This window comes from Callithrix jacchus, chromosome 7 (assembly GCF_049354715.1).
Source record: "Callithrix jacchus isolate 240 chromosome 7, calJac240_pri, whole genome shotgun sequence".
Classification (NCBI taxonomy): Eukaryota; Metazoa; Chordata; class Mammalia; order Primates; family Cebidae; genus Callithrix; species Callithrix jacchus.
Genome location: NC_133508.1, coordinates 109,581,258 through 109,605,653, shown reverse-complemented (window position 1 = coordinate 109,605,653; position 24,396 = coordinate 109,581,258). Strand labels below are relative to the sequence as shown.

At 34.4% G+C, this 24,396-nt stretch overlaps 1 protein-coding gene and 1 long non-coding RNA gene across 7 annotated transcripts in view; one reads left to right on the top strand and one right to left on the bottom strand.

Moving 5' to 3' along the window:
• Window positions 1-902, bottom strand: part of LOC103794507 (uncharacterized) — a 215,264-nt gene extending 214,362 nt beyond the window's left edge. The window contains exon 1 of the long non-coding RNA XR_013520179.1: window positions 491-902. This is a non-coding gene — a long non-coding RNA (uncharacterized LOC103794507). The remainder of the gene's footprint in view (window positions 1-490) is intronic.
• Window positions 903-1,323: 421 nt separating this feature from the next.
• Window positions 1,324-24,396, top strand: part of NEGR1 (neuronal growth regulator 1) — a 925,952-nt gene continuing 902,879 nt past the window's right edge. For all 6 annotated transcript variants that reach the window (XM_002750998.7, XM_054236911.2, XM_078332239.1 and 3 more), the window contains exon 1: window positions 1,324-1,523. In XM_002750998.7, coding sequence (XP_002751044.1) covers window positions 1,348-1,523 — 176 coding nt within the window. In that variant the 5' untranslated portion in view covers window positions 1,324-1,347. The remainder of the gene's footprint in view (window positions 1,524-24,396) is intronic.

Here is a 24,396-nt window from a genome sequence, read left to right as displayed (position 1 = left end):
CAAATGGGTTAAACTGCCTCTTACATAACTCGACTGCCTGGCTCTACACAATTAAAACACTTGATTGCAGTCTTTTCCCAACTCTGCTTCCCAGCACGACACGCCCCGTCCCTCCCAGCGCGCATGCGCGCCGCGCGTACACAGGCCCCTGCTGGCCCGCGCGCGTACTACACATTCTCCGTCACATACGCACTCCATGTTGACCATAAACACTCCCCCTCATACACACAACTTAGTGTCAACACGCACAGATAAAAGAGGGGCGTCCTGCATCCCACACTGGCGGACCCCACAGACGACACACAAGCTACTCTACCGCAAAGCCTTGCACCCCTTCGTGTCCACGCAAAAAGCAGCGCCCCGCCACCGTCCCTACCTATTCCCGAGAAAAGGCAAAGAGAGAACTAGTTGGCTGCTCATTAACTGCAGCACAGCCACCCAGGCGAGATTAAAAGAAAAAAATAAAATAAAATAAACAACAACAACTCACAGTCGCCGGCGTCACGATGGCGCCGACCACAACTTGGAGGACTTCAAACTTACGGTGCCTCGTGAGGTAAAACGCACAGGTGAGGGAAGGCAAAGCGCCCCTCAGCTCTCTTCACCCCAGCCCCGACACGGAGACTTTTCTAGCAAAGCATCCCTCTAGCGCTTACGACAGTAAGGAAAGCCTTCATTCTATGGTTCCTCTCTCTTCTCCCTCAGTTTGCATAATTGTCATACAGTTCCTCCTGATATTTTTGTCTTTCTTTTCTTTTTTCTTGCTTTATTTTCTCTTTTCTTTTTAAATCCCCCCCCCCCTTCATCCCCAATCCCCGGGCGAGGTTGCTAAGGAAACGGCCGCTTGGCAACGCGCGCGAGCCCGGGGGCCGGCGGCCGGCGCAGCACCCCGCGCTGCTTCTGCTGCTGCTGCTGCGATTGCAGCCGCCGCCGCCGCCGCTCGCCCTGCCTCCTCCTCTGCCGCCGCGCCTCCTCCCTCACTAGCCAGCGCGCTCGCCTCCTCGCTAGATGGTGTGCGAGCCGCCCGAGAATTAGACACACTCCGGACGCGGCCAAAAGCAACCGAGAGGAGGTGTAGTGTGGTGCCAGGGGGAGGGAGGGGAGGGAGGGAGGGAAAGCGAAGAGGAGGAGGAGGGGAGACAAAAACACCGAAAAACAAAAAGAGAGAAACAACACCCAACAACTAGGAGGGGGGGAAGAAAGAAAGAAAAGAAACCCACCCACCCACCAGAAAAAAAAAAAAAAAATCCTGTGGCGCGCCGCCTGGTTCCCGGGAAGACTCGCCAGCACCAGGGGGTGGGGGAGTGCGAGCTGAAAGCTGCTGGAGAGTGAGCAGCCCTAGCAGGGATGGACATGATGCTGTTGGTGCAGGGTGCTTGTTGCTCGAACCAGTGGCTGGCGGCGGTGCTCCTCAGCCTGTGCTGCCTGCTACCCTCCTGCCTCCCGGCTGGACAGAGTGTGGACTTCCCCTGGGCCGCCGTGGACAACATGATGGTCAGAAAAGGGGACACGGCGGTGCTTAGGTAGGAAGAACGGCGTGCTTTTCGTACTTGTCTCGGTCTATCTTTCTGTCTCTCTTTCCACCCTCTACCTTCTTTATAACACGAGCAATCATGTTGGTGGTGCTTATCGTGGAAAGACCACATCTCAATCATTCCAGGTGCAGATCCTTCCCGGAGCCCCGGCCCGTTTTTGCTGGGGCAGGTAGCAAGCTGGACTCGTGATGCTAAAGCACTTTACCGGAACGCCAAGTAGCCCAGCGATGAGTGAAGTGTCAGGTTTAGAAGGAGGGGCAGGTGCCACTTTGAAACTCAATGTACAAGGTCTCTGTTTTACTGTCATGGGGTACTCTTGGAGAGTCTGGCAAGTTTATCAGGTTTGTTTCTGTTTTACTCCAGCATAAGCGACTCTTTCAAACTGCTAGCTCTCTGCTCCCATTTATTTTCCCTCTCACTTGGACACTTGGGCTAGATTTCTTGCTATTTAGCTTTCTTTCCTTTTACCGCTTTCTCCTTTCTTTCTTTTCTCCTTCCTCCTTCTTTTATACCATTTTTCCCACCTCCTTGTTACTCCTTTTCCCTCCAATACCTCTTTTCATATCTTTTCCATTTCCTGGGTTTTTCCCTCCTTTTTAAAAATTTCTTCGCATATTTTCTCCTCATTTTTATCTCCACGGCTCTAATTTCTGTTCCTCACAATTAATGCCCTTTCCTCCTCTCTTTTGCTCTTTTCCTTTTTGTCCATTTTTTCATTCCTCCTAATGTTCCTATTCTGTGCCTTGTCTTCCCTCTTTTGACTCCCACTTCTCATCCCTCTTCCCATACCCTTTCCCACCCCTGTGGCACACACAGGAATGGCCACTCTTCCCCCTTCAGTACCATATACTCACCCTCATAAATCTCATTTCCATAAACATACTCCCTCACATACTCTCACATCCTCACACGCACTGGCACTTCCATGCTTTAAGAACCATCCACATTCAGACCCTCTCTCACTGTGTAAAAGGCATACTCTCCTTCTCTGTTCCACATTATCACTTACACATGTGTACACACTGCCTCTGTCACTCGCTCTCACTCTGTCTGTCCTCTCTTTTTCTTTCTGTGTCTTCCTATCCCCTTTCTTCCCACCTTCCTCCCTCCTTCAGTCTTCAGTTTTTCTTCTTTTTCTCACTTTCCCTGTTTCCTTTCTTTCCCCTAAGCTTGAGCTCTGAGGTGGTTTGTCATTAATGAACATCCACACTCTGATTTTACCCCTAAGCAGCACTGCAGAGTGGGAGTCTGGAAATATTTTATTAACTATGAAAATGCAAATTAATGATCAGCAAAGCTTAGATCTAAACAAAGCTAAACGCCCTTATTCCTTCATTTCGTTCTGATCACCCTCCCTTCTCCCCCTACCACCCCACCTCACATTTCCCTGAAAGATCTTCTTTCTCTCCACTGGGTGGTAGTTGGCTTATAAGTGTGGATTGCACATCAGTGCACATGACATGTCTAAGTGAAAGAGAGTGGGAAATGTTTCTGTTTGAATCATGCAACATATTTAAATTTAATGATGTGGGTGTGGTATATGACTTACAGCTTTTGGAACATGCCTATGAGTTCAAATTAGGAATAGTGTCATAATTTTTAATATTCACTAATACATATGTTTTTAATAATCTGTGTTGTGAATATAAAATGTCAGTAAGTATATACAAAAGTAACTAATATCTTTGTTATTACATATTTAAAAAAACTTTTCATTGTTGGTAACAGTGATAAACTCTTTGTCACAGAGAGAATATAAATTAAGGCTGTATTTACTCTTTATGTTAAGTTTGTTCTAGCAGCTTGAACAACAGTGGTAAGGACAAAACACTATCTTCAGAGGTTGCAGACACCTATCATGGGAGCTGCAATATGTATGTTTGTAGCAAGCAACATTGCTTATTTGTAGTGAGCATTATCGTTTCCACCCTAAAGGATTCAGGAGACTGCTTTTCTTTCAACGATATATCCTGGCATTTGGTTTCCCATACAAACAATAATTTAATAAATACTCTGGTTAATTAAAATAGCTGGACCCACATTCTGCTTCCAGGAGACCCATGTTTAGTTCACTCATTGCTTCCAGCAGTGAAGCTTCCCTAACATGTGGGGACCATATATTTCCAGTGTTGTTGGTTTGGTGCAGCCCTTGTTTACTTTGTGTGCTGTGTACCTCATCCATTTAGATTCTATGTCCCACATTTTGTGGTATTTAGGGAGCTTTTGACTTTTAAAGTTATTGAAAAGAACAGAGTCTCTGTGTCTTCTCACTAATGTTTCTAACAAATTAGGTTTTAGTTTTTAATAAACAATTATTTTTTGTCATATGAAATAGAAATTTGATCTGCATTACATTTTACTCAAAACAATTTGCTTATCGTAATTCTGAAATTCTCTAACAAGTATCCAGTTGTTGAACTTCTTACAATGTCTGTACATTTTAAACTAATTTAACATGTATTTATAAGAAATTATCTCTCCATTAGAAAATGTTAAATATTGTCAGTTATTTTTTCTTGACTCTTCTCTACAGCTGGTAATTTCCACTATTCATAGACCAATACAGATAGAGCTTAGGACTATTTCAGTATAGGCAACTCAGGTGATGTATTTTTTTAGTCAAGAGTAATGTCACAGTCATATTTTGTTTTTTTTTTGTTGTATACTTAAAACCATATCTGTTGTTATTCTCTAATTCATTAGAAAACAAAACAAAATTCTACGCTTCAAACGTACACCCCCATCCCATCAATGTACATGAGTGAAGTGCTCAAGAGAACACTTAACTGAATTACATGATATCATTCATCAAGCTTAGCACAATATATTCTATTTTTAATGTAACTTATTCCTCACAGTGTCTCTAATAAAAAACAAATAGTGGCATAAGAGTTATCAAATAACTTTAAGTGCTAAAGGCCTTAAAGTGCAAACATGCCAGTCAGTGACTCTGTTGCTTGTGGTTACTCTAATGAAACAGAAGTTTAAAGGTCAAATGATACATTTCTGTCTCCTAAGTGCCAGAATGTCTGTTTTTGAGAAGAAGATCATGACAAAAAAAACTTTCCTTAAGTGGAGTTATAATACCCAAGGGAAATTCATTCTGATGTCTACTAACTATATCCATCATTTTGTAAATCATCTTTTCCATTTAGCTTAAATACGGGATTTATGATGATATTCCACTTAATAATTTTAATATTTTTATCATTCTATCTTTGTCTTTTAGAGTTAGTGAAGGCATATATATGAAGTATCAAGATGTTCATTACTTTTAATAATGTTACCCAGTGCTAAATTTCTGAATGATTCACTTGAATTATTTGGACCTCCTTGATAAAGTATTTAATGATGCAGATATTCAATATAATTATGTTTGATATTTCCTTTTCTTAATCTTTGAATAAAATACATTGTAATTTGCTATAAACACAAGTTGTTTTCATTAACTTATTGAATATAGACTTCAATTGCTACTGCATTGAATATATACAGTATTTTATTCTTAATGTAACTTGTTAATCTGGTATGGAGACATTAACTTTTTCTCCAGTCTTTAAGTTTAATTTTGTAGTACATGGAAGATCTGAGTTAATGTGTCATGGGGCTGATCTAGCAGAGAACAGGAAGTGCTAGAACTACATTGGCTATGCTTCAGAACCCAGTGTTTCTAGAACTGGAGAATTCAGGAGAATAGTACTCTGCTCTAGAACAATACATAATTTCAGGAGACTTTAAAAAAAAATATTTTGCAGTAACTTTAATATGAATCAGTTGCTTTACTCTTACTTTATTAACAAATACTGTTATACAAACATGTCAAAAATGTTTAATACTCCTTGGAGAAATACTATGAGCATCCTATTTACATTCTCCCAGTGCCTGCACATTTTTAAAATGTGTCACTTTTAGGCTAATTTTTTCAAATCTGTTTCTTATTCAGTCCTTCTGTATGAAGTTTGTAGTTTTTTTAGCCGCCTTTCTGATATGAATTCAAAATATCCTATTATCTGCTTGTCATGCTTTAATTGAAGAAAGGAAGAAAGATTCTTTCCTTAATTGTGATATCTTCTTTTACCTTAGCAGAGTTGAACACAACTCTTGTCATTTTCATGCAATAGATTTGAATGGAAGTTATATGATATCCTACTATGATATTGTAATACGAAAGAAGGCTTTTGCTTATTGCACACTTCTACATTATTGGAAACTGCAAAACTTTTACAAGTAGATTTATGAATGAATATGACAAGTATTTATTAGTGCTTATCCTATTTGTTCACTACATTTTCCTTTTGATTAGACTACATTAACTAGTTGCGATTGTAAATGTATGCTGTTAGTTATAATAAAATAAATAATTTCTGTATGAGAATACAGAATTACCAATAGCAGTAAAAATCAGTTATGCTGTACTTTTGGAATATTATTTGAGGGCCTCACATTTTCTGTTGAGTTATTTCTATACACTGATGCATTATACATTCCAAAAATACTGTTCAGCTTTACAGGTATTTTAAATTATGGACGTTAAGGCACTATTTTAAAACCTATATGTTTATTAAGTGGTATGATAAAATATTTTTTAAATCTTGAGTTTGTTTTAAAGAGGAGGGATAATAGATTATCAGAATAGTCTATCTGAAAAAATATGTTCTAGAATATGGAATAAATGCTCTGTGTTGCCTATGTTGATTTGCAGAACTGTTCTGTTGGCAAGATATATTACCTGATACATTAGTACACAACTATTTAATAAAAGAGCAAGGTAATATTTTTAATTTTCTAGATAAATTTATTTTGCTCAATCTTTTTAGTTCAGAAGAATTCAAAAGCCCATGTAGTTGTACAGATCTTTGAACACAAGCATGTTAATGAACTACTTTTTAAAAATGGATTGGCTTTACAATTAAATCGCGCCATGGAATAAGTTTGTTCTGTAATACCTGACTTCTAAAGAACTTACAGAAATGTTCACCTTATGGTCTGTGTCAGTTCTGGGACTGATTGGCCAGACCCATCCTTTGCCCATCTACTCTTCTGTGCTATGGGAGTGGCGGGAGGTCGGTTGGTGGAGGTTGGAGCTAATCCTTCAAGCTACACTACCTCGTCTTCCATGCCAACTATCTTCAGGCTGTCATTAGCCAATGTAAAGTAGTTTTTGGTGAAGGGCCAACATCATGAAGTGGGGGGCTAGGACATTTCTCCCATTTTTCATTGTTTTGGCCAGTGTTTCACTGGAACCTTTTTGGTGACATCCACCTGGTAACTAGCTCCTGTGTTTTTCTTTACTGCCTTATCCCTTTATTCCTTCAACCGAGGAGGAGTAGTGGTTTCCTGATGTTACTAATTGCTGGCTTATCTTACCATCTTCTGTTTGGCTTCTCAGGTATTCCATCACCTTTAAAATACATTTCCTGCATTAAATTCTCTAATTTTAAATATCCAGAATGGTTTAAGTGTTGTTTGTGGAACTTTGACTGATACATAGTGAAAAGTGATAGTTTTGGGATTTTAATTACATTTGATTGAGTGACTGCTTTGCCTGTGGTACCATAAGTGTTACTCACTAGCACTGGATGTAATAGTTTTTAAAGGAAACATGCATAGAGGTTAAACCATAAGAGCAATGAGGCGTATTACAAAGAAAAAAGGCAAGTACATTGGCTTTTTAATCCATATACAGATTATGTTAGTAATAAACCAAATGAATAAATATTGAATTAATATAACATTTAATAAACAATTTCAGTAGGAAAATATATAACATTGCTATGTGTGGAAAATAAATTAAATTGATGAACATATATTGACGAGATTCAATAACAATGTTATATTTTTTGACTGAACCAAAAAGAACTAGGATTAAACCCTGCTTGTAGATATGTGATCAAAATGTTAAGACAATTCCTACAGTGTTGACTATTGAATTCAAGAAAAATTAAAGGTCATTTCTTATATAGAATAACATCTGAGGGGATAATAAATGTTTCTAGTTTTTATGAAGAATATGACCATGACAATATCCATAATTGAAGTATCTGACTATTGCAGGAATAAGTCTCTCAAACCATTGGAATCTTTTGATTAAAAATAAGATCATTTTTCTGCCATATCTTGTTTCAAAATTATAGAAATTTAAACATTATAGACATCCCATAACATACACTTTTTTTTTGACATGGAGTTTCACTCTGTCCCGTAAGCTGGAGTGAAGTGGCACAATCATAGTTCATTGCAGCCTCTAAATTCTTGGGCTCAAGTGATCCTCCTACCTGAGCCTTCTGAGTAGCTGGGACTACAGGTATGTGCTAACATACCTGGCTATTTTTTAAAATTGTATTTTTAAAGATCGTCATTGATACTTTCTACGCATATGAAAACAAAAAGTTTGTAGCATTCCCCCCCCGCCCCCCGCCAGGAGCATCCTATTACCTGTCTTTTTGCTTTTCTAAAGAAAATGTTAAATTGGTTTACATTTTATTTTGTCATATATTTCATGTGTTTCAAATTAACCAGTAGAAACAAAAACTTCCCATATGACTAGAGAGTAAAATCTCATATTTTTCTACACAGGAATAATTATTATCAAATTAAGTTTTAATTACTCTATTATAAAAAAGTGGTATAACTCATAAAATATTTATGAATTAAATAATAGGAATTTTGTGATATTGTGCAAAGATGTATTTTCTGTTTTTCTTTGCTATTTTAATTTTGATTAAAAAACACATGGGCTTTTAGTGGTAAAATGCTCTCATTCAACTATTCCTAGGGCCTTAACACAGCAGCTTTCATGTATCAGGCCAATAAACATTAATTTTTGAATTAATGTATCAATAGAAGGGTTAGTGAAAAATGAATGTATTTAAGTGTTTTTTGTTGTTATTGTTAAATCCATATATCAACAGTTCCTGCCTTAAATAATTCCTGCAGAAGTCTTGTGGTTTAAGAGATATACATTAGAAATAGTTAGTGTCTTTAAGTTACTAGACACAGTGTACTTTGAAGAAAATGTACTTTTCACTAAGGGTGTTATTAAAATATACTAAAATATAAGACATTTTACATAATAAAGGTAAAGTATTCTTTAACTTTTGTGTGTATTTGCATGTGTGTGTATATGTGCTATGTTAAGATTTCAAGTGTATTCTTAGTGTAGGTTTAAGCAGAAAAGTTTGAAATGCAATGATCTAGTTGTAAGATTTTGAAATATAGTTATAATTTTAAAAAGCTCTCAGATTTTAAATTATATAGGAAGGCTTTTGCCCTTGACAATTATAATCAGCAGATAACAGGAACAGTTGAAAATAGCAAAATGTCTATTGTGACCTCCTAACATTTATTTCTGTTTCTACCTCGACTTATGAAGCCTCCTCTTTCTTTCTCCTAAGGCTCTAATTAAATGAAGTCAATAAAGATACAGAGGTAGAAAGAATTTGCTATTGTTATGAATGAATAACTCAATTGTAAAAAGTAGCCACACGCCCCAAACCATAGCAGAACTTTTGTATCATTTTAAACGTCTCCCAGAGGTAGGTCAACAGTACTTTATAAACCACAGTGTATTAGTACTAGCTGATAGAATTTTAATGTGGTCATATGGCTTTGATTTATAATGTTGAGGATGTTATCTATTGGTGTAGCGGTTTCTAAGCCATATCAAGTTCTGAATCCTGACAGAGGACCTTTGATCCTCTTATAAGCATTCAGCTGGCATGGGTATTGGTCTCTTAATCACTTTCTCTAAGAAAAGAGGAAAAGAGGAAAGGAAGGAGGAATTTGGCAGTGTTGCCAGCATTAAATGTTGCTCTTTTGAATAAAAGCCAATACATTGTACTTTCCAAATAGCTGGTAATTTACTCAATTTAAGGAAGATGCTTATAATCCTTCTCAGTCCGGAACAAAGTTGTTCTTTACTGAATTTTTCTAAGTCATTTGGACATAGGTCCAGTGCCCATGCTCATGCTACATGATAGAGTTTGTGTGTGAATTAGTGTGTATTTAAAGCTGTGGTTACTGCCATAAAGTATTTAAAGGTTTTAGATGACTTAGAGGGCCATGTTTAAAATATGTGTTCTATTGTCTTCAGAAACCCCTTTCTTTTCGTGCAACTGTTAAATTTAGAGGTGTTAATGAATTTAAGAGATATTTTGAATATAAGACCTGTAATCAGAAGATATTTTATATATTTTCTTTAATAACATTTCATCCTATTATATCAGGGTATCTAATAAATCGAAGAGATCATAAGTTTTTCTAATTTTATAAATAGAATATTTATTACAGGACAATATATGTAGATACATAATATTTGATTTGTAAGTATTTTTCAAATTAATAATTTGGTAATTGATCAGTTGAATAGAAAGTGGCATGTATACTACTTAGCATAGTGCTTGGTAGATTATTAGTGTTTGAAACCTGAATGTTGAGTGAAGGGAGAAGAGAAGGGGAGGAAAGGAAGAGGAAGAAAGGGAGGGAGGAAAGTAATTTAAGCTGTATTTGTGACTTCTCATCAAATTACCTTAAACTTTAGATCACTTGGGATAACATAGAATTAAGCCCAGAAATTGCATTATATGGAACTATAATAAGAGACAGTATATTTAATTTCATATAATTTATCAAATAACTGAAATAATTATAAACCTGTAACCTTCTGTATTAGTCTGTTTTCATGCTCCTGATAAAGATATAAACAAGACTGGAAAGGAAAAGAGGTTTAATTTGACCTACAGTTCCACATGGCTAGGGAGGCCTCAAAATCATGGCAGGAGGCAAAAAGCATCTCTTACATGGTGGCAACAAGAGAAAATGAGGAAGAAGCAAAACCGGAAGCCCCTGATAAACCCATCAGATCTCCTGAGACATACTATCATGAGAATAGCATGGGAAAGACTACCCACCCCCCGCAATTCAGTTACCTCCCACTGGGTCCATCCCACAACATGTGGGAATTCTGGGATATACAATTCAAGTTGAGAATTGGGTGGGGACACAGACCAACCATATCACCTTTCCCTGATGAAGTGATATACACTGTATATATTGAAGTTTGAAAATTTTATTTTTCATTCAAGTGCATGTCTTACTTCTTAGTTACTAGTCTATATTTATTTTAGAACATAGATAGTAGCTCTAGACCTTGGCCAGCAATTGGGTCAGGAGCCATTTTTTGAAATATGTTCACAAAAGGAAATTATATATACAGTAAGTGCTCATTTAATGTTGTTGATAAGTTTTTGGAAACTCTGACTGAAGCAAAATGACATATAATGAAAACAAATTTTCTTCCCTCATCAATGTTGTACATCAACATGGAACAAAACAATGTTATTCAATTACTTGCTGCACACTGTTTCACCTAAAGTCGCAGCTTCTAAGAATCTATTCACATAGTTGGGGGATTATAATAAATCTTTTAAAAATCTTCTGCATCTCTTTCTTGAACTTATGCTTTTTATCATTTTTGTTCATAAATTATTAGTACTAGATATCAAGTTATTTTGCTTATTTGCAAAGTTTATTGTCTATCATGATTGCTTAGTTTTATTGAAATTGTTCATGCTTTGAGGCATCCAGAATAGAAGTGAGTGTAGCTTGAGTTCCTGCTTCTCTACTTACTTACTCTGACCTTTAACAAAAACCTTGCTTCCACAACAGAACTACATGGATTAAATGAGATGTTGCATGTAAAATGCTAACAGTACATAACACATAGTAAGTACTAAAAGTACATTAGCTAGTAATTTTATGCTGCTTTTTCTCTCCTAATCTCCCTTTGAAATTTATTGGCAGTTGGCTCCACACTTGGAAGTAGAAATACACTAAAAATGTTTTAGCTGTTAGGGTGCAGACCCAGAGCCCACAAAAGAAGTGGAACCACAAATTTTATACTCTACAGACTGGTGGTGATTTGATTCTCTTAACAAAAGTGAGACAGCACTGTAATTGGGTGGTAACATGAAACATTGAGGACATCAGTGAGAAATGGAAAGAAACAGAAAAGAAGTAAGAGTAATTAGAAATATATAATGGCAGTGAAAGAGGATGAAGGTTAACATTAGTGTCAGAGTTTAAAATGGAAAATGGGACGACTAGTGATAACATTGGAATAGTGAAAAGAGGACCAGCATTAAAAAATAGCAAACTCTGGATTATGGATAGTGTAGCAAATAATTATTAAGGATTAAATAATGTGTTTATGGTTCCTCTGGGCATCTGTGTGTTATGCTGGAAGCAATGCAGTTCAGAAGCAGTAGGTATGGGCAAGAACTTTCCCTATACATTGCCATTGTAGCCATAGGCAATATACTGAATAAAAGCACAGAATTATATATAAATGCATGCTCTAATTCTACATACTTGCAAAATGCATAGCAGAGTGTTTTATACTCATGATGATGGAACCGTCATCAATATTATGATTCATATTAAATTCACAGTCCCAGAACATCTACCATATATGACATATATTCACAACTATGTACAATAAGATATTGCTTTCCCAGTCTTATAGCCAAGTAGGTTGGCAAGGGAAGATAACCTGACCCATGTGGAACAGTTAGGAAGTGTCTTAGCCAGAATTCAAATCCAGGTCCTTTATCCCAAGCCCAGTGCCTTTCTCCTTGTCTTGTACCTCTTACTAAAAGAGATCAAAACAATTGATAAATTTATTGGCTATTCACTATTAAGCATTACTGAATACCAACTGCCTTTTAGCTGCTAAGTCTACAGTGATTAAAAATGTCAAGGAAGTATGTTCTGTATTTGAGGAAAATGTGAAATTGTTTAAATGAGACTATATATTGGCATATGTATTAAATGTATATGGTATATGTTGAATATATATATGCATATATAATAAATGGTCACATGCATTTACTAGATAGGAAAATTATGAATTTTAAAAACTACTGTAGATATTCAGAAAAAAATTCTAATCCAAAAATGATTCCATCCCTAATGATTACAAGCTATTCATAACATAATAGAAAAATAGCTATTGGACATCACTGATAGTTAGGTATTATGTAATGGTCACTGCGATGAATCCTCACAACAAACTATACTTTTTGTACTTTCCAAATGGAGAACCAACCTCATAGAAGTTGAGTAATTTTCTGAACTTTATAATGGCTATTAATGCATAACCAGGATTTGATTCTAGGCCTGTGTGTCTCCAAAGCTCATGCTCATTTCCTTTCAAAAGCCACAATATTTCTTGAAGGTTTTTTGTATTCTCTAGTCCTTAAAATAAATGAAAATCAGTAGTTCCTTGTTATAGTATTCCAAGTTCCTAATTTAATCATCTGAATGCCTGCCCTGATATAAACCTGAACAGCTGAATCACCTTGATTCACTCCTTTAAAAGGTGTTAGGCAGCCAACATTTTTAAGCACCATTATTTCCCAAGATAGGAAGATTCAAAGATTCAGAGACCTATAAAAGCCCCTTGTACTCCAATTTCAATAACATGTCAGTAGTAAGTTACAGAATCTTATGTTTAATTGCCATCAATGAATAAAATCAAACATATTAGATATGTTGCCTTATTCTGCTGGATGGTAGAAGTCGTTTATATAGTTAATAGCCTAATTGAGTGAAAACTTGTTTGTATCCAGTAGTACATAATTTAAGAATCTTTTAAAATGTGCTTATATATCCATCTTCTAGAGACTTTACATGTATACTCAAGAGAAGTGTAAAATTTCATGATGGCTGTGGCTGCTTTGCATATCCAGAGCTTTTCCAGTAAAGTACTGTTTTTGTCTCATATTGTTAAAAATTGCTTTCAAACCTTTATAACCCAGTTCTAGCTCCTTCTTTGCATTCCTACACACTTCCATTTTATGTTGTTTATTCTATCAATCTTATATTACAGTCTGTTATCTAATTCAGCTCTACACAAGACTGTAGCAGTCAAGGGCATTGATTTATATTATTTAAAATTCTTAATCATGTATATTGCTATTTATATGAATATGTTTACTAAATTCTAGAATCCTCGAATTGATTTTTAGTATTTCTTTCTTTGGAGATTTATTTTATATTTTTTCATTCATTGTGTATTTTTTTCCATAGGCACTGTGTTATTTCAGGAGTTCATTTACCTAAGTTCAGCATTAATGCATTGATACTATGCACTCTGTAGTATTGATACTACTCTGTAGTATACTATGCACTTTTTTGTGAGTATAAGATCCAATGATGGTAAGTTCCCATTTATTGAATTTACATTGTAATTCAGTCTGTATTCTTAAACACTGTTGTGTGTTATAAAAAAGTTAAGTGTGGATCTGTACTTCACTAACTCTTAGTTCAGTGGCCATAGTAAGTTATTTGGTTTTTCTGAGACTCAGTTTTCTTGTCTGTAAAATGGAAAAATTGAAAGCGACTCCCATACTTATTGTGAACACTGTAATAATATATGTGAATGTCCCTAGAGCAGTGTCAGACACAGTTCATGTTCTTTCATTATCAGTTTTCTTTCTTATGCTGCCTTCTTCCTCTTCCTTTAATATAGCTATAATTTATGGCCAGAACAATCTAGTTAAATAAATTTTTACATGTTGTATTGTACTTGGTGTATTCTGTTTGCTCTCTAATAACTTCTGAGGTTTACCTATTTTTAATTCAAGGCAGCTTTCTGATACTGTGAAGAGTAGAGGAAGTCTGAAGGTGTGATGACCGTCTCACACATATTGTTTCTACTTCTTGGAGTTATTTTTTTCTTCATCTGAGATGATTTTCCTTCATACTGTTTTCCCTGTAATGCTTTTATACATGGATTTTTCTCTAAATTTATCATCAGTTTTTGACATATTGTCAGAGTCCATGAAGTGTTTATCTTCATTATTTCTTTTGTTATCATCATAATCTTCTTACCGTCATTATGTGTTTCCTCAATAGACTTGTATTTTCTTTTTTCTTGGTTGAAGTGATATGTGTAAGGGACATCTGATGCTATATTTTAACAACAAAGCAAACTATTTTTAATTCTTTTGCAAATAATTCATTGAAATAGCATTTTTATGCCTCTCTGATTTTATTTTATGAACTGTTTTGACATGTCTCTTCCCAGTGGAATGGATGACACTTCTCTCTAGCAATTTCAATAATTGATGAGTTGATTTTCTGAATTTTCTTATGGCATTCAGAAATTCTGTTCATGTTTGATAGATGTAATCAGTTTCTTGCTAACAATATCTGGACATTTCTATATTATCCAGCTTTAAGTAAGACAATGCATATAATTTTAATATGGAGAAATCACTAAAATGCAAATTCTTGATAATTTTTTTCACATTAAAATTCCTTTTCATCTTCCTTCTCCTATATAAGAATATACTATTCTTGCTGTTTTAAATTTCTCATAAAACTTTTTAATAGCCTTATCATTTTCCTACTTATAGTTACCCAGGCATATGTATATAAGATGGGTTTCTTGAAAATAATGGCATAATTCTATGAATTGTTTAAAAAATTAAATCAGGAAACTGATTCTGATTGGCTACCTCACTGTAAAATGGGTTAATGATAGTGCCTAACCTATAGGTTCTAAGAATCAAATGAGATAAACTTTGAAAGCTCCTCAACATCATGCCTGGTACAAAGCAAACAAATGTTGCTAGTATGATTTTTATAAATATCAACAGTAAACCTTCATAGATATTATAGGGAATTAGCTGATAGCAACCAATATCAAGGTTTTCTGATAACATGATTACTTCTTTACCCTCTGGTATGCTTAGGGACTTATTAATTATTCTTCATTTCAGATAGGACCTTTTGCTATTGCCATCTCTTATGTGGGGCATTCTCCTCCTCATCAATTGATTTTCCAAAAAAGGAGATTTAGTAACTTTAAAGTTCTATTCTCTAAATTTAGCTCAATGGCATTTTTTTCCTCATTCCCACACACATTTGTGAATGTATTTGCCTAGTGAATTTATTTACCTTGCATTTAATACAGAATTTGACAAAATGTGTTTGGTGAGTATAAAGAAGTTCTTTTATTGTATTTTTGATATTTACATGCATATTTTATAGAAGACTTCTACCTAGCTATAGACCTGGTGAAGAAAGAACTGTTACCTTAATTGCCTTTGTATCACTTAAGGCTTTGAACAGGCTTAGTGTGTAGAAAACTATTTGCAGAAATAAGTGAATGATCTATAAAAAGCTTGTTTCTCTCAGTAGAAGCTTTTACATGCTTAGTTTAACACACTATATGTACTTATGGTACATATGCATTTTTAATTTATTGTTATTAAAATATGCTATTAGTTAAGATACTGTATATAGATCCCATTTGAAATATATGTTAAGGTAAATATGTATTGGCATTTCCAGTTCTTAGAGTTCATTACAATGTTATGTCAATTATTCACCAGAAGTTTTGTGTGGCCAAGGGCACACTTTTCTGTAAATATCATTGTCATATTCCCAGAAAATATTAATATCAGTAACATTATAATGATATAATAACATGGAAGGGAAATAGTCTCACAAAAGATGATCTTAGGAGTTTAGTCAGGTACTATTTTTAAAAATGTAATACTACCTCAAAGTAAGATTTATTTTTGAAATTTTATTTAATAAAATCACTGGAATTTTAGAATGCATGCTGTAGTATTTTTTTTGAATAGGGGATTATAGAATATAGGATGTTATAACTAAGGGAGAAAAATTAAGTTCTTCCTAATAGGACTAATTAAATAAACTTCAGATTTGGAAAATTCTTTTGAATATTCTGTTGTGATAATGATGGCAATCCTATGATTTGTATAACCCATTATGGAAATTATTTTTAAAATTTATAAATATAGGAAGCTTACTGAAGATTTTTTAAATATCTTTTAAGTTCTTAGTAGGTATGCTTAATACTACATGTCTTAAGAGATTTAAGAAACAAATAATTCTTAGTTTGGTTTTAAAGATAAACATTTTTAGTTTCCGGTGCCTACAGGGTATATTGCCATTTAGTGGGGCATTCGATAAATAGTTTATTGATTGAATATATGTCGTTTCTTTGAAAGCTTAAAATATACTTAACAACTGACTTGTTATTCTGGAGTAAATTAGTTACATACTTTAGGTTCAAATTAGTTCTTAGTTTTTAAATTGGGTGTTTACATTTCAGTTATTTTTCTTAAAGAAAAAATGTAAAAGGAAATTTGATATACTCAAAGATTAATAGAAATCTTGAAACTGATTGACCTAAGTATCACAAAATTAATTAATATTAAAGGCTAACAAAACTATCTTCTAAATGAAAGAGTCAGTTTGTTATCTATTTTAAATGATTTTCATTTGGCATCATTAAATAGGTTAGTGGTTAAACAGGCAAACAGCTATCATTAGTCATGCATAATTAAAACAAAACATTGTCCAAAAGTTTAGAATAAGTGTAGGCTAGAGAAAAAAATCTGCTATGTAAGGTATATAGAATTCAGTAGTGTGGTATATTCAACTTTGAATAATTAGAAAATGTTAAATTATTTGCAACTATTAAACTATTTTATGAAGAAATGACAGTTGAATAAATAACCTAAAACTTAACACAGTAGTTTATAATTATAAATTTATTACATTAACAGAATGTTCAAAGAAACAAAGACATAAAATAATTTCTTATTAATGTGTTTTTAATTTGTAGAAAAATTAAACTTTGGTACTTTTCTTAGATTTTTCTTTATGTTCAAAATGGTAGTTTTCTAAGAAGAAATCAAGTATTATCATTTTAAGTGAAGATTATCTTATCACTGAGAAAGTCTATTCAATTTTAAATGTTTTATAGGTGTTAGTAGGGGCTATATTTTCTGTCATTAGAAGTAGTTGATCCCACTGAGGCAGGTGGATCACAAGGTCGAGAGATCAAGCCCATCCTGGACAACATGGGGAAACCTTGTCTCTATTAAAAATACATAACTTAACTAGGTGTGGTGGTGCGCATCTCAGCTTGGGAGGCTGAGAAAGGAGAATAGCTTGAACTCTGGAGGCGGAGGTTGCAGTGAGCCTTAGATTGTGCCACTGCACTCCAACCAGGCAACAGAATAAGAATCTGTCCCCCTCCCAATAAAAAGAGTAATTGATTTATTCAAATTTCATAAAATATTTTAAAAGTTTTCAAGAATTAAAATACTATGAAGTTATTTAGTTTCCATATATATGTTATTTTAATTTGGATAACAAGTAATAAAAGACATTGTAGCATAAGAGATATCAAAAAACAAATATGACTTTATTGTTGAAAATATAATTATCATAATGACTATATATTTAAAACTTTAACATAGATTATCTAGCTATTTAATGGGACTGAATAATTCCATTAAAATAGCATCAAGATATAATTGCAAATATTTCTTATAAATTTTAAATTAAAATTTAAATATATTTCTTTCATACCTTTGAAATAATATTTGTGTCTTAAAATGTTGTATTGTTTGTATGTTATCTTACTTAAATAACATAACATCTTTATTAGGGAAGCAGAACAAGTGTTAAAATTCCAATTTTAAAAATAAGCAAACATAGGCTTAGATATTTAAAGACTTCTTTTTTGTTATGAATAATAAATGTCTTGTAAATATCAAAGCTTGGACTGGAACTCAGTCTGATTTCTTGTTCTGTATACTTGTCTTCATATTAATGGTTATGCAGACATAAACTACTTAGAGTTACAGATTTTATTTGATTTTCAATGGACTCCAGAACAGCTTTTGATTTTATTTTAGCTTCCATATTGAATATGCCTGTCATAGTTAGTGATACCTCTAATTTCCAGACCATTTCTCATTTTGTGTTCCATTACCCATAATACTTTACTCTTTCTAGTGAATATATGTGTTATATAAACCATGGAAATATCTAAGAGGAAATGAATCTATATAAGGATAAGAAAATTAAGGAAAGGGTGATATATTGAAAATTACTAAATGTTTTCCCACCACTATACCATCACTGTTATCTTTTTTCATTGTCATTTTTAAAATTCCTTTTTGCTTATCACTTCACTCATTTGGGGGTTTAGAAGGTGATGAAGATATTTTTTTTTCTTTTGCCAAAAGATGTGCTTACATAGCAGTAATTCAAAAAAGTTAGAACAGAAACTATTCAAGTATAGATAACTTTACATTCTACAAATTCTCTTTATTTTGTTTTGACTGACTACATTTATCGCAAGTTTTAAGAAAGAATTTTAAAGTCGCTTTTATTAAGCATGTATTTAACTTCAACAGCAGATTTTATTCACTTTAGAGAGCTAAAACATCCAACTTGCATAGGCAATTTCAAAGAATGAAGAAATAGAGCTCTTTGATCACTCTTGAGGAACATTTCCCCAAATAGTATTTTTTGGGGACTGCTAATGGGAATGCTAATCCATCTACGTGATGTTAATAAAAATGTTTGAAGAAACTTTTTCAGCTGACTTATATATGATCAGCACTCTTTATTTTCTAAAAAATCTGATACCTATAGCATGTAAGTCAACTTCTCTTTAATATGACTATAAACTTTTTTTCTCAATTGCCTTTTCATCTTAACAAGGTCAGGGAAATATGAATGTGTTGAGAAAGACTTTTGTTTCTACAAAAACAGTGGAATTCTTTGAAAATACTAGATAAAGGTAATTGTTAAAAATAACTTTTTAAAATAATATTTAAGTATATGTAGATGGGCTAACAGAAAATTTGGAGGAAAATTATTAAAACCTAAATGACTTCTACACTCAGACTGCTTCACAAAGTTCTAAATTGTCATTCCTCTTTAAAGAACAGGAAATTGAAAATATGGTCATCTTAATGGAAGCAGTATGTGATAGAAGAAGTAGGGTGGAAATTTAGTTCCTTTGTTACTTGCTAACAGAACATGTTGACCTGATGTTCAAAGACTAGTACATAAATATACATTTACATATGTTAAGTAAAAATAAAATATTTATGGTATCTACATAATAAAGTACTTTTTGATTAACTGATCAAGATGATCTTCAAACTTTTGTTTCTTATAAGAGATTGCCTTAAAAACATTGTATGCTGTTGGGAATAATTTTAGAAGACAAATACCTTCAAATAATGTACCAGTAATTAAGCATATGTGTACCTTTATTGCACATTCATGGAGAGAAATTTAAATGATATTTTGGTAATTATAAACATCTTTTCTCTTTGAATGAAGGAGATAATAATGATGTATTCATTGATACAACTAATAGTGCTTGAACATTTAGTATATGAGAGAGAGTATTCTATTAGATCACTGGGATTCCCTAGGAAAAAAAAGAAGAAAAATCTCTTGTCCTCAAAAAGCTTATTATATATGTCAGGTAAACAAATGGAAACAGGAAAACCAAACAATCACAGAAGAAAATAGAGTTTTAAATAAGGGCAAAGGTAATGAACTCCGTGTATTCTTCTCCTGTTGTGTTCCAATTGGATTTCTTTTGTGACTATAAAGGAATCGACTACTATTTGAGCTTTCACTTCAGGAGAAAACTTCCAGAACTCAGGCAGGGCACAGCCTCATCTCCCAATCTACCCCCTTTACAGAAATCATTATTTCTACGTATAGTATTGCACTTCACTTTCCCAACCCTATGTAGATAAGAGAAATACCATTCCGGCTTTGTTACCACTCACGATTGAGTGTAAAAGGTACTTTCTCAGCAAGCATGCCCTGCCACTCAAGTATCCAATCTAGGATAGCTTCCCAGTTAAATGTTAAAATGCCCATTTTCCCCCATGTGATATGCTCTTTCATGATACTGTGTTTATTGTCTTTCTGTCTTTCCTTGTTTAACAAATAGATTTGGGGGTACAAGTGCAGTTTTGTTACATAGAGATATTGTGTAATGGTGAAGTTTGGACATTTAGTGTATACATCACCCAAATAAGGTACATTGTACCCAATAGGTAATTTTTTAGCCCTCACCCTGCTCCTACCCTATGCCTTTTGAAATCTCCAATTCCTATCATTACCCTCTGTATGTTCATGTTACACATTGTTTAGCTGCCACTTCTAAGTGAGAACATGTGGTATTTAACTTTCTGTTTCTGAATTACTTCACTTAGAATGATAGCCTCCAGTTTCTTCCATGTTGTTGTAAAGGCATGATTTTATTATTTTTATGGCTGAGTAGTATTCAACTACTTCTGTGTAAGAACAGGGATCTTACATGCTTTATGCCAAGACTTGCCAAAGTGGTGCCTGACCCCACAGCTGGTTCTCAGTGAAATTTTGTTCACAGAAAAAAACGTTTTAGAAATATTTTTTTTAACTTACAGAATTTCAGTATTTAATATGACAATGGTAAATAGCCATTTTGGCACATCTATAATTTTCACAAATATATAGTTTCAATAAAACCATTTTGGATTTTTTTCTGTGAAGTAACTCTGCATAATAAAGTTTGAGAAACATTCTTATACATTCATTAGAAGATTTGCCTATTAAATTTCTATTTTAAAATGTGAGGGACTTGAAAATGCAATACGTTATGCTAGGTGATAAAAAAACAATATTGGTCTCCAAATTGGTCCTGAAATTAAGTGACCACAAATGTAAATATGTTAAAGGGTAGAGAAAAAACTATATATTTTTATGGTCTCATCATTCATAGTAGCAACTTAATGTCAGCTTATTCTATGGCCATCAATTTAGGCTCATCTATATATATATACATATACATATACATATACATATACATATACATATACATATACATATACATATACATATACATATGTATATATATGTATATTTTATTGCACTTTAGGTTCTGGGGTACATGTGCAGAACATGAAGGATTGCTGCATAGGTACATACATTGCAATGTATTTTGTTGCATTCATCCCTCCATCACCTATATCTGGCATTTATCCCCATGTTATCCCTCCCCAGCCTCCCTATCCCCACTGTCCCTCCCCTGTTCCCCCACAACAGACCACAATGTATGATGCTCCCCTCCCTGTGTCCATGTGTTCTCATTGTTCAATACCCACCTATGAGTGAGAACATGCAGTGTTTGATTTTCTATTTTGTATCAGTTTGCTGAGAATGACGGTTTCCATATTCATCAGTGTCCCTAAAAAGGACACAAACTTGTTTTTTATGGCTGCATAGTATTCCATGGTGTATATGTGCCACATTTTCCTTGTCCAGTCTATCGTCAATGGACATTTGGGTTAGTTCTAGGTCTTTGCTATTGTAAACAGTGCCACAATGAACATACGTGTGCATGTGTCTTTATAATAGAACGATTTATAATCCTTTGGATATATACCCAATAATGGGATTGCTGGGTCAAATGGAATTTCATATTTCTAAGTCCTTGAGGAATCGCCACACTATCTTTCTCAATGGCTGAACTAATTTACACTCCCACCAACAATATAAGTGTTCCTGTTTCTCCACATCCTCTCCAGCATCTGCTGCCTCCTGATTTCTATTGATCACCATTGTAACTGTTGTGAGATGGTGTCTCAGTGTGGTTTTGATTTTTTTCTAATGACCAGTGATGATCAGCATTTCTTCATGTTTGTTGGCCTCATAAATGTCTTCTTTTGAAAACTGTCTGTTCATATCCTTCACCCACTTTTGAATGGGTTTCTTTTTTTTTTGTAAATCTGTTTTAGTTCTTTGTAGATTCTGGCTATTAGCCCTTTCTCAGATAGGCAGGTTGCAAAAATGTTTTCCCATTTTGTTGTTTGCTGGTTCACTCTAATGATTGTTTCTTTTGCTGTACAGAAGCTCTGGAGTTTAATTAGATCCCATTTGTCTATTTTTGCTTTTGTTGCCAATGCTTTTGGTGTTTTGGTCTTGAAGTCATTGCCTATGGCTATGTCCTGAATGTTTTTGCCTAGATTTTCTTCTAGGGTTTTTATGGTGTTGGGCCTTATGTTTAAGTCTTTAATCCATGTGGAGTTAATTTTAGTGTAAGGTGTCAGTAAGGGGTCCAGTTGGAGCTTTCTGCACATGGCTAGCCAGTTTTCCCAACATCATTTATTAAACATGGAATCCTTTCCCCAGTGCTTGTTTTTGTCAGGTTTGTAAAAGATCAGATGATTGTAAATGTGTGGTGTTCCCTCCAAGACCTCTGTTCTGTTCCATTGGTCTATATCTCTGTTTTGGTACCAGTACCATGCTGTTTTGATTACTGTAGCCTTGTAGTATAGTTTGAAGTCAGGTAGCGTGATGCCTCCAGCTTTGTTCTTTTTGCTTAGAATTGTCTTGGCTATATGGGCTCTCTTTTGGTTCCATATGAAGTTTAAGGTGTTTTTTTCCAGTTCTATGAAGAGGGTCAGAGGTGGCTTGTTGGGGATAGCATTGAATCTATAAATTACTTTGGGCAGTATGGCCATTTTCACAATATTGATTCTTCCTAACCATGAGCATGGAGTGATTTTCCATCTGTTTGTGTCATCTGTTATTTCCTTAAGCAGTGGTTTGTAGTTCTCCTTGAAGAGGTCCTTTACATCCTTTGTTAGTTGTATTCCTAGGTATTTTATTCTCTTTGTAGCAGTTGTGAATGACAGTTCATTATCAAATTGGGTCTCTTTAAGTCTGTTATTGGTGTATAGGAATGCTTGTGATTTCTTAACATTGACTTTGTATCCCAAGACTTTGCTGGAGTTGCTTATTAGTTTCAGGAGATTTGGGGCTGAGACAACGGTGTCTTCTAAATATACAATCATGTCTTCTACAAATAGAGACAATTTGACTTCCTCCTTTCCTGTCTGAATACCCTTTATTTCTTTTTTTTTTTTGCCTGATTTTTCTGGCTAGAACTTCCAATACTATATTGAATAGGAGTGGTGAGAAAGGGAATCCTTGTATAGTGCCAGATTTCAAAGGACTGCTTCTTCTAGTTTTTACCCATTCAGTATGATATTGGCTGTGGGTTTGTCGTAAATAGCTTTTATTATTTTGAGGTAAGTTCCATGGATACCTAGTTTATTGAGAGTTTTTAGCATAAAGGGCTATTGAATTTTGTCAAAGGCCTTCTCTGTATCTATTGAGATAATCATGTGGTGTCTGTCTTCTGTTTATATGGTTGATTATGTTTATAGACTTGCATATTTTGAACCAGCCTTGCAGCCTTGGAATGAAGTCTGCTTGATCGTGATGGGTAAGCTTTTAGATGTGCTGTTGCAATTGGTTTGCCAGTATTTTATTGAAGATTTTTGCATCTGTGTTCGTCATGGATATTGGCGTGAAGTTTTCTTTTCTTATTGAGTCTCTGCTGGGTTTTGGTATTGGGATGATGTTGGTCTTATAAAATGATTTGGGAAGGATTCCCTCTTTTTGGATTGTTTGGAATAGTTTCACAAGGAATGGTACCAGCTCCTCTTTGTATGTCTGGTAGAATTCAGCTGTGAACCCATCTGGACCTGGACTTTTTTTGGTTGGGAGGCTATTAATTGCTGCCTCATCTTCAGCTCTGGTTATTGGTCTGTTCAGGGTTTCAACTTCTTCATGGTTTAGGCTTGGGAGGGTGCAAGTGTCCAGGAATTTATCCATTTCTTCCAGGTTTACTGGTTTATGTACATAGAGTTTTTTGGAATAATCTCTGATGATGATTTGTATTTCTGTGGAATCTGTGGTGATATCCCCTTTATCATTTTTTATTGCATTTATTTGATTCTTCTCTCCTTTCTTTTTCATTACTCTGGCTAGCAGTCTGTCTTTTTGTTGATCTTTTCAAAAAACCAGCTCCTGGATTTATTGATTTTTTGAAGGGTTTTTTGTGTCTCTATCTCCTTCAGTTCTGCTCTGATCATAGTTATTTCTTGTCTTTCGCTAGCTTTTGAGTTTTTTTGATCTTTTTTCCTCTAGCCCTTTCAATTTTGAT